Source organism: Orcinus orca, chromosome 17 (genome assembly GCF_937001465.1).
Source record: "Orcinus orca chromosome 17, mOrcOrc1.1, whole genome shotgun sequence".
NCBI lineage: Eukaryota > Metazoa > Chordata > Mammalia > Artiodactyla > Delphinidae > Orcinus > Orcinus orca.
In genome coordinates, this window is record NC_064575.1 from 2,353,315 (window position 1) to 2,364,523 (window position 11,209).

At 44.7% G+C, this 11,209-nt stretch overlaps 1 protein-coding gene across 15 annotated transcripts in view; it reads right to left on the reverse strand.

Annotated features, from left to right (window-relative positions):
• PCMTD1 (protein-L-isoaspartate (D-aspartate) O-methyltransferase domain containing 1) overlaps nt 1-10,578 on the reverse strand; it is a 61,141-nt gene extending 50,563 nt beyond the window's left edge. For 8 of the 15 annotated variants that reach the window (XR_004486056.2, XM_033437675.2, XM_033437674.2 and 5 more), the window contains exon 1: nt 9,958-10,578. Coding sequence is in view for 11 of the 15 variants with exons in the window: in XM_033437675.2 (XP_033293566.1) it covers nt 9,958-10,576 (619 nt within the window). In the remaining 4 variants the exon portion in view is untranslated. Of the gene's footprint in view, nt 1-630; nt 3,428-9,004; nt 9,197-9,957 lie in introns of those variants that run through there. The other 7 variants (XM_033437687.2, XM_033437672.2, XM_049700616.1 and 4 more) reach the window with 5 other exon arrangements.
• Between the last annotated feature and the right edge of the window lie 631 nt (nt 10,579-11,209).

The following is an 11,209-nucleotide window of genomic DNA, read 5'->3' on the forward strand; positions in this document are numbered from 1 at the left end:
AAGCGAGCCTAAGGTGGCTCCCCAGCGACCGCGCCCCGGCTCCCTGGCTACTCCTGACCCCCCACACAATACTGACGCGAGGCTGCTCCCAAGGCTAGCCTCTCGTTTAAATGGACACTACTGCTGTGCGAGTCCCTCGCTCTGCCGAGTGACGACTGATCTCATGATACTTGAAAAGCAGTGTGTGACTCATAAAGCATTACTACCTTTATCATTAGTGCAACTTTCATTAGTTGAGCATTTACTGCATATAAAGCGGTGCCATTTTAATTCATTTAATCTTAACAAAACCCCGTGCAATAGTATTACTTCCAAGCAAAGGGATGACCTAACTTCCTGAGGAGGCAGAATGGGCTCTGAGTTCTAGGTCTGTTCTCGCACCAAGCCCTCTGTCCTTGAAGACTGCAGATCCTTTCACAGGAAAGAAAGCAGATTCAGCAGATTCAGGAAAAGGAACTAACTCTGAATCTCAGTTCATGCATCTATAAAATGAGACTAATGATACTCACCACACAAGACACTCTTTGACAAGGCTGTTGTAAAGATTAAATGAAGGGAAAGTTATACAAAAGCGTGAAAATGTTAAAGCACCAAGATATTAGCATCTCATACTGCACCGTTCCAGAGACTTCCTGAGGCAGTGCAGGGAATGGCAATCACACTGTGTCTGTGTGAATGGAGCCTCCTGGAGCCGTGCGCCGCGGATGTCCATGCGCACGTGCATATGCAGGTGTGGCCCCAAATACATACAGGATGTACTATCTAGGCACAATAAAACCAGGGATTATTAAACAGTGACAGCTGAACAAGTCCTTAGCAAGAAACAGAAAGCTTACAAGAAGCTTTTTTGCCATAAACAATAAGGTGGCTCAACTAATTTAAGACCATGGTGATCTCTCCCTTTCCATCAAAATCAAACCAATTTCAGGAACAGTTACAATACAGATATTTATATAAATCACTACAGAAAAGCCTAAATCTTTCTTTTGCCATTTCTAGTTTCTCTGGTTCATAAAAGAATAAAGGTTCAAAATCACTCTATTTGCAGGAAAAAAGTCAAGTCCATTAAACCATTAAAATGGTTTAGAAGTATCTGAAGTAATTCTTTCACAATGGTATTTACAATACATGTTAAATCACTACAGACCACTGCCAGGCTTTTTCTTAAAACTAAAACTGTAGTAACTACCTTCATGTGTTCCAAAATCTGCTCTTATATTTGAGTATCAAGGTGACCATGAATTTAAAAATCCACTCTAGTCATCAAGAGACTACAATGCAGGGGGCTTCCCTGGTGGCGCAGTGGTTAAGAATCCGCCTGCCAATGCACGGGACACGGGTTCGAGGTCTGGTCCAGGAAGATGCCACATGCCGCGGAGCAACTAAGCCCACGAGCCACGACTACTGAGCCTGCGCTCTAGAGCCTGCGAGTCACAACTACTGAGCCCCTGTGCTGCAACTACTGAAGCCGGCACACCTAGAGCCCATGCGCCACAGCCAGAGAAGCCACCGTAATGAGAAGCCCGCGCACCGCAACGAAGAGCAGCCCCCGCTCGCTGCAACTAAAGAAAAGCCCGCGTGCAGCAACAAAGACCTAATGCAGCCAAAAATAAATTAATTAATTGATTAATTTTTAAAAAGAGACTAGAATGCAAACAGGAGACTAAGAGTACCAGGACTCACAGGGGTCACAGGGATAAAATACACCATCCTTCGAAATACTGTCAAACAAAGAAAGGCTCATTTTGTGTTTGTTTTTGAGCTATGGCATTTCTAAATATTTCTTTCTAATAAACTTAAGATCCAGTATTTTAAAGACGATTACAAAAATACAATGATACACAATCAGAATAAAAGCTCTGAATTATTAAACCAGGAACAGCAATAGAGGTGGATATACTAACCCACCTACTGACACACATGGGGCTCCCATCACCAACAGCTAAACCACTCGGCACTTGGCCGTTCATGCACAAATCACCTGACATGCTAAGCTGAGGCCCTACCACAGCCTTGGTCACCTGGCAAAGCATCCAGGTCAGAGAAAATTCAAGCACTCACATTTTCCATGCTTCTATCACCAAATGTATTTGCCTTATATGGCAGCAGGATTTATAAAGCTGGGCTTTTCTAGTTGGTGTTCTCATTAATACAGAAATCTCTCAGAATTAACTAGAGGACACTCACCCCGGGTGATTACATTCCCGACAATCTGTTTCTTTTTTATCCATATTTTCTAGTCTTTCTACAAGGAATTCTTACTGCTATTATATGTGGCAGGATCTGGAGATGAACAAAGACAAATGACCTTTTTACCTATTATTTCTACGATGGCCAGGAAAGTGTGTATAAGTGACCAAACGAGAATCATAGGTGTTCAGAAATGAGTCAGTGCAAACGAATCCTTGTTACAAAAACCTGAGCCATGTGGACCCAGGCAGCATATACAGTACCAGCATAAAGAGAAATGACATAGCTACCAAACACCTAAAAAACTCATTTTTTGATGCCTATCAGAAAAACACTCAAATCCCATATTTAGGACAGAATTACTGAAAAATAACAAAGAAAAGATAACTCATCCTGTTCAGTAAGCCATATCTACTATGTTTAAAAAACAAACCAAAAAAAGGCACAGCTTGGGAAACCTTAAATGACTTGTTAGGAGTAACCTGATAGACCAGCTACACAACTTTAGCAGCTGTTACACTTGTATACAATGACAGTCTGTATTTATAGCACCCTTGGTCAGAAGGAATCAAAGTGCATTCATTATTTACCTGACATCCCATCATCACCTTATTCACTTGTTATCCCATTCAATTCTGACTTTTCATTATTCTTACCGTGACTTGTTATTCAATAGGATTCTGACTGACATTTTTAAGATACATGAATGTTATTTCTGTTTATACATAAAGTCTGAAAGGATTCACACCACACTGTTAAAAAGCCATTATTACCCAAACAACCCATGAGGAACAGATGTGGATGACAGAGGTTTGCTGAAGGAGGAATTTGTTAAACTTCATTTATTTCAGTAGTTTAAATCTTACACCTGAACATACAATAACACTACAGTAAAAAATTCAATGACCTCATAAAATATATTGTATTATTGGCCATGACATTTCCTTCTAGATGACACCCAGGGATCTTAGTTCATTCCCTGAACAGATTTCCTATGTTAAATATACTATTACAGGCCACAGTCCCAGAGACGAGTTTCCAGATATGGAGAACCCTTTCCAAGTACAGAACTTCTAACCGCAGGCAGAGGTGGCCTCGCGGGGAGCGGACACTGGCCCTGGGAGCTGCGGCCAAACACCACTGCCACTGCCATTCCTACTCTTCCGCCCACAGTCACCAGGGACTCCAGCAAGCATCTTCACATGGCCCGTCCTTCTCTCACCAGTCATCATCAGGCCTGAAAAGGAAACCATTTCATTCCCCAAGAAACATCCATTTCAGTTTTCAATTTTTATTTTTCCCTAGAGAGAAAGATCTACTTTTTATTTCTCTTCCTTCAAACGGGTGCCTCAATGGGTATAACAGTATAAAACTGGAAACAATCTAAATGTCCATCAGTAGGGAATAAGGTTAAATAAATGATAATACATACAATCTACATATGTAGCAATATATAGCAGATACTTTGAGGCTGCAAAAAGGTTTTTTTAAAGAATGAAGAAATTCTTTACTGTTATGGAATATTAGAGATACACTCAGTGAAAAATGCAAGTGAAACTGTTTGCAATGACCCTCATCCTAACTGGAAAGAAGAAGAGTATTTATTCAAATTTACTCGCATACTAATAGTCTCTTTTGTATCATTCCAGAGATAAGTGGCTACCTCCCAGCGGGGAAAAGGGCAGCCTGAGGAGTCATCTTCAGGCTAGAAACTTCTCACAGCACTTAAACCTTGAGCCACGTGACTGCAGTACCTATTTTCAAAATCATTTATTTTAAACTTGCTTACAACTTTTATCTTTAGAGAAGTATTTGTGATTACTTTAATCCTTTATGAAGTCGAGAGCAGGAAGACTAATAATTAGTCTGAGAATCAATCTCTCTTATAATCATGCATTTAGTATTCCAAAAAGAAACCCCAAATGTGTCCCCCATCACCATCACCAAGATATCCTACATTCGCAACTCCTAACAGAAAGGATTATATTTTTATAAGATAAAGCAGAAACTAATTACTTAATATAATACTTATATTGTATTACTTACACTATAATACAAAATGCAGAGGCAGATATAAGAGAAATATAAAATTTTAACCTTTGCATGGTAACCATTAACCTTGATAGATTCAAAATAATCTGAAATTTCACATGAACTCTTCAGGAAGCAGACTTATGTATAATCTGTGTGAGGGCATTTCAGCTGACCAAAACGTTGGAGCTTCCTGGTGTCACAAAAAAGGAATAAATGACACTGCAGGATAGGCCCGTATCTACATAAGCACAGAGAAAGGTGTGAGGCCAGAAAGCTTATGAGAACATTGTAGTTCATTTGACAATATGTCTAATTTAACCGCATCGAAAAGAATTCAAATGTCAAACCATTAATTTTAAGAATTTATATACATATATTATACATATGTACAATTGTCAATAACTCAGACACATGCATACAAAAAAAACAAAACTGAATTTTTAAGAAAAAACAACTTATCATAATTACCTAGAAATGAATCTGAAAATTGAACTCATTTGATAGCCTACAACAAGAAAATCTGGTTGTCACATACACAAAATTAAAAACTCCAATAAACTATTGGGTGTCATCTACCAACTAAAGTCAAATACTACTTAAATTGCCATTAACAGGGCAGGTGACCAGAGATCATTTTCATATCCATTCACACCCATCTCCTGAGCGTCCACAACACACGGTTTCTGTTTTCGAGCATTTTTTAATCCAATTACAACTGTTAAGAGTACTCAAAAACAAATTCAGAGTAGAAAGTTCTCATCACAAGGTTAAGCAACTATAATATGAATGAGAGGAGACCTTACTCGCAGGCGGGGAAGAGGAGCCCTAGCGAAATACAGCACATCAGCAAGCCTTCCACAAGGAGGGCCTCAAAGAGCAGAGACAGGAAAGGAAGGAAACTCCGAAAGAAAATGCATAAGAAACCAGAAGTTTGAATAAAACAAGGAACCAATTGGAGGAGGAGCGCTGGGGCCACGTAATGCAGTTTTGAAAAGGCAAAGGTGAAGAACAAGGACTGTATTCCAGAGTGGATCAGGAGCCACGCGGTGCAGGCACAAAGGTCAAGAACACAAAACTGGAAGACATGCTTGGGATTCCAACTCCAGTTCACCTACCCACTAGCAACTCCCTCAGGCTCATGAACTCTCGATTTCTTCCTCTGTAAAGTGGCATAACAGTACCTACAAAATAAAACTATTACGAGGACCAAATGAGACAAAGCACCCAGCACAGTGGCTGTCAGAAGAAACACTCCGTACGTTTTGGGGTTTTGTTTTGTTTGCAAGCAGGGGAAAAAAAACGATCAGGGCTGCATTTAGTACAATTAATTTGACAGCAGCAAACATGATGGGATGGTAAAACCTAGAGATTCGGGACGACTCCTGTTAATGGCAGTTGAAGCAAAGGGAGTAAAACTACTTAACTGCTGGGAAAATGGAAAAGAGGCAGGAGAATCAGGAACCACATGCAATAAAATGACAAATCATTTATAAGAAGGGGCAAAGTGTCAAAGGTGTCCTTTGATTTTGAGTCTAGATGACTAAGAAAATGTGAGGATCATTAATACAAACAAGTAAATGAAGGAAAAAGAATTAACTTTGCAAGGAAAACACTTCAATTCTGAATCTATTTGATTCAACATAACAAAATGACAGCACTTTAAAGAGTCTGTCAAGGAAAACAACAGAAGGCAGGTCTGAAGCTCTGGAAATAAAATGAAGCTGGTGATGCAAACTGGGACCTCAGCAAAGAGGGAATGAACAGGGGGATCCAGGGGCCTGAGGCGGCCAGAAAGGAGAAAACACAGCTCCAAAAAAGGGAGACGGGAACTGTATCTCAGGTAACACCTGTACGTAAGTCCAAGGTGCTGGCCTGTAGCAGGAACAGGGAAGACAAGGGCCTCACGACACTTCACAGTCCACAGCTCTCAGATGCTCACTGCACTTGAGGTTATACACTGAACTGACTTACTGCACTGTGGTTATTACAGGTTTACAAGAGCCCGCCCATTACTGCAAAGTGTTAATTATTCCAACTCAACCCCCAGCAGGACACAGCTACCACAGGATAATAATCGTAATTAGACTTTTTTTCAGTATCTCAAAGAACTATAACTTTTAAGTTCTTATCTCCCTTGACCTCCAACCACGGAGCTGACTCTTTGAGGGCTTCCCTTTCCCTCTGTCTACTCTGAGGGCCAACTCTCAGATTATCTCCCCTCTCCTTTGGCCTCTCTTGCATCTTAACCATTTTCTCCCTAGAAACAGAGCTATCAGGGAACAGGTCCTTTAGGCAATTCCACAAGAGTTCTTTCATACTTAGCTTTTAAATCTCATCTAGATTTTAAACTCTAGATCATAGCTGACGCTTTTGTTACCATTCATAGGCCCTAAATAGTTTATTGACGGCTACTCATAAATGTATGCCGCCCCAAAAGAATTTTTAGGCTAACCTGGAAAACTGTATTTCTCCCCGTGAGCCATAAGATCTCTCTTATTAATTTTTGAGACTATGCACACACAGAATTGGATTCCCCATCCTCCAACAGCTGGAAGTCCTAACGTATTCTAAAGACATCTTGCTAGTGCTGAATTGTTTTTTTGTATCCCACAACTATAAAACCCACTCACATCCAGTGTAAGTTGTCCAAGAGACAAGTGATGGCAGATATGCCATTTAAATGTGAATCTAATTACCATCCTTAACAAATGCCAAGAAAAAAAAGCTCAAATATTTTCCTATACGTGGGTTTCTTCTCAAATACATATTACAACTGATCATACTTTAACTTCAGTACGTGCTGTATTTCTTTAAACCACACAGTTGTCACATCTGCTGGAAAACCAAAACAGATCAATAACCATAACATTATGACATACACTCTATTAAACTGCCTGTCATGATGCAGTTTTAGGTGGCCAAAATAAATAAGCAAATTTTAATCTTTTTAGGACGCTCTTTGTATTGTTTTCATCATATTAGTTTACAAAGAGTGTAATGGTGTTCATAAAAATACTAAATGAAACTAGTCTATAAGGAATAAAAGCATCTGTAAGAGCTACAATTCACTATGACATCCAAATTTTGCATGGCATCAAATGGAGTGACTGAAAACTAAAGTAACACAATCCCCCATCTACTTGCTTAATGGCATCACCTCAAGGAATTCAATATTTTAATAATACACCATCAGAAACCTCATCTAAAAGATATCATTAGAGGGACTTCCCTGGTGGCGCAGCAGTTAAGAATCCACCTGCCAGTGCTGGGGACACGGGTTCGAGCCCTGGTCCGGGAACATTTCACATGCCGCGGAGCAATTAAGCCTGCAAGCCACAACTACTGAGCCCACGTGCCACAACTACTGAGCCCGTGTGCCTAGAGCCCGTGCTCTGCAGCAAGAGAAGCCACCGCAATGAAAAGCCTGCGCACCGCAACGAAGAGTAGCCCCCACTCGCCGCAACTAGAGAAAGCCTGCGCACAGCAACAAAGACCCAAAGCAGCCAAAAATAAAAATTAATAAAAATAAATAGATATTGTTAGAGTTTCACACTAATTATCCTTTAGATTATTTTTCAATACATACAATTATATTTATGTCTCTATTTGTAAGGAACGTTTCCAAGCCAAAAAAGAGAAGGAAACTCTAAGTTCGGTAATTTTGTGAGGTAATTTTCATTAATGGGGGGCAGCACAGGAGAGCAAAAAACAGGTTCTTGGATGCAGGTCTGAAGCATGAAGCATGCCTGAGTCTAATGCAGTCAGCACCACTGAAAAGGCAGCGGGGTCTTCACCAGTTTAACCTCTCAGAGCCTCTGTTTAAAAATTCATATAGTGGAGAGACTGCCACCTATGTTGTGAGAAATACATAAGAAAGCGCATTCCACTACCAGCAAGGATAACTAAAAAGGCCACGGATGTTTTTTATTCCTTCTAAACAGTTTCCCGAATAATAAAATGCTACACGACTGGGCCTCAGATTTCAGGCTATACATGTTGAGAACCAGATGGTTCTCTGTGATGACCTTACTCAGTTGTTTTCCCTGGAAGCCAGCACCAAGATGAACGCACAGCACATTTTTAATAGATACAAGGCGGTGATTCAATCAACGAAGCCTCCAGTTCTGCACACAGAAATATCAAGTGTAGCAGAGAGCCCCTAGTTCCCCGTGCTCTTGAATAGTAAGCAGCTGCTCTCATCCCTCCACTTAACAGCTTACTCCCTACGGTTTACCTGCCTGAGACACAAACCTGCGGGCCACTGGCCTCCTACCTTTACCTCTTCGTCACACAGGGGCCAGTTCACATTTGAGGGACTGAATCTGTTTTCCACTGAGCATATGGAATTTAAGTTTACTCTGAAAAATGCACTTAAAAAAACAAAAAATGAAGTATTTTAGTAACCTGCATTATGAAGTCACCCAGGCCTCCTGAAAGCTACCATTAAGCTCTATGTAAACATATTACTCAACTTCCTAATATGTAAGTATCCCCAACTGGCAGACATTCTGAAAGTTCTACCACATTAAGTTTCAAAACATTAGTTTGTAGACCTTATTAAAAGCTAACTAAAAGCTAAATGATTATACAACTATGGACGACAATGTTCATCGATTAAAATAGAGCTCTGTATGTTTTTAAAAGAATGAGGTATGTCATAAAATGGAGAAACAACCATGAGTAGAACTGGCCAATAAGAACTATATACTATATATGATCCCAATTTTGTTCTTTTTGTTTTATTGAAGTATAGTCGATTTACAATAACGTGACAACTGTGTTTTTAAACCGTATTTATGACACGCACAGACAAATCCTTAATGGCTAAACACCACACTCGCAGACTGGTTCCCCTGGGCAGTAAGCGGGGGGGGGGGGTGGGGGGGAGATGGGTGGGAGGCCGGCGCGGCGGGAGGACACACTTCGTCACTGTGCGGCTGCGCTGTGTTTCCTTAAAGAGCACATAGTACTTCTGCAACAATGATACGTAACAAACTAAGAGCAAAAACTATCGGGAAGACCGTACTTCCTCCTCCGTACCCAAAGGATACCAATGTGTAATATAAAAAACACAGTTAGGATCTCTAAATTTTAAGAAGAGGACAGATGGAAACACAGTTCTGGAAGCGGGGAACAAACAAAAAAATAATTGGATTCGCAAAATTTCTCCCCGTGTGGTTCCACGCCTGGGTCCCCTCTACTCCGGCGGTGGACGAGCCCGCACTCTACAGCAGTAACCGCCCAACCAAGACCCGAAAACGAGAAAAGGCGGCGCCGCTCCAGCCCCCGAGAGCCCCGCCAGCCGCAGCGCCGAAGCCGCGCGAGGCGCCGCGGGCAGGTCCGCCTCCTCCGAAGCCGACAACAACAAAGTCGCGGCGGCGGGGCCCGGGCCCGGCCCCCCGGCCCTTCCACCTCCTTGGACCCCGCGGCCGCCAGCCTCCCTTCAGCACCCAGGCCCCCTCGAACCCTCAGCCGCCGGCCCCGACCTCCGGCCCCTCGGCCCTTCCGACCTCCCGGCCTCCGACCCCGGCCCCGCGGCCCTTCCGACCTCCAGGCCCCAGACCCGCCTCCAACCCCGGGCCCAGCCTCCCCCGAACCCTCGGCCGCCCGGCCCAGACCTCCCTCCCTCCCGGCCCCCGACCACCCCCTGACTCCCTCAATCCCTCGGCCCCCTTCGGCCCTACCGGCCCCTTGGCCCCCGACCCCGCCCCCAGCCCGAGGCGACTGCCTTACCTGTGGCGAGGCGGTCGGTGGGCCCGCCGCAGCGGGCGCAGGTGAGGCGCTGGGACTCGGCGGGCTCCGCGGCAGCCGGCGCCGCCGCCAAAACAACACGTCCGCCGCCGCCGCCGCCGGGGGGAGGGGCGGAGCCCGGGCGCTGGTTGGGGAAGCCCGAGCGCCGCGGCCTCCGAGCCGGCGGGGACCGGGCATGCGCGGACGGCGGCGGGCGCGAGGGCCGCCGCGAGGACGCTGAAATCAACAAGGCCCGGGGACGCCCCATCCGACTCCGCCCCTCGACTCGCCCCGCCCCTAGCCCAAACCACGCGAGATCTCTACGGAGCCCGAAAACATGGAGGCAGAGAGAGATCCCGCGAGAGCAGCCGCCGCGTAGCCGCCGCCGACGCCACCGCCCTCCCCCCCCGCCTCCCCGCGTGGGGCGGCTGTTTCCGGAGCTTGGGCCGGCGAGTGAGCTGGTGCTGCTCAGCGGTTCCCGGCGGCGTGTGGGCGCTTGTCTGTCCGCCACGGCAGGCGGCTTCCAGCCCCTCGGGCGGCGCCGGGAGAGGAGGCGAGGCCGAGGGCTGCCTGGCGGGAGGGGTCTGCCCGCGGCTGCCGGCCTTGCAGACGTGCGGACCATGTCCGCGGGCTGCCTCCGCGGGTGAACAGTTAGAGCGCCCTGAATGCCGTGCTGCTTCCCACCGTGGCTATCTGTGTGCAGAAGCGTTTAAATCAGATACTGTTGGCGGAAACCCTGCAGGCGAGGTCAGAGCCCTAGGGAGGAGCTCGCAGACGGAGCAGAGTTGCTAAGAGCTGGTCGGCGTTCAGTTCAGCAACTGTGTTTGCAGTGAATGGAGTGTAAATGCAGGTCCGGCGGCCGCTCCGCTCCTCCTGCAGTCTTTCTGTCTGCGGTGTCCTTGACCCCTGCATTCCTGGTCCCGGGCCCTAACTGTGTACTCACCGTGATGGGGTCACGGAACAGTCTTAAAGGGTTCGCTTTCTGAAATTCCCAAGCAGGAATTTCTGCACCCGAAAGTCTCCTACTATAAGCTAAATAAGTAAAAATGGTCAAGTTAGGAAAATAGCTGAAATCATGAATCACCTGCCACACCTCTTTTCTCCCCTTCATTTCTTTATGCATTTTCTTTGCTTTCCCCATTCTGCAATAGGAATTTTTCAGAGTTCTAGACTTTTTTTTTCTTCTTCCGCAACTGCATTAAACTTGACCACATGTCATTTTTAGTAAGACTACCAGTAAGGATGTAGTTAGTAA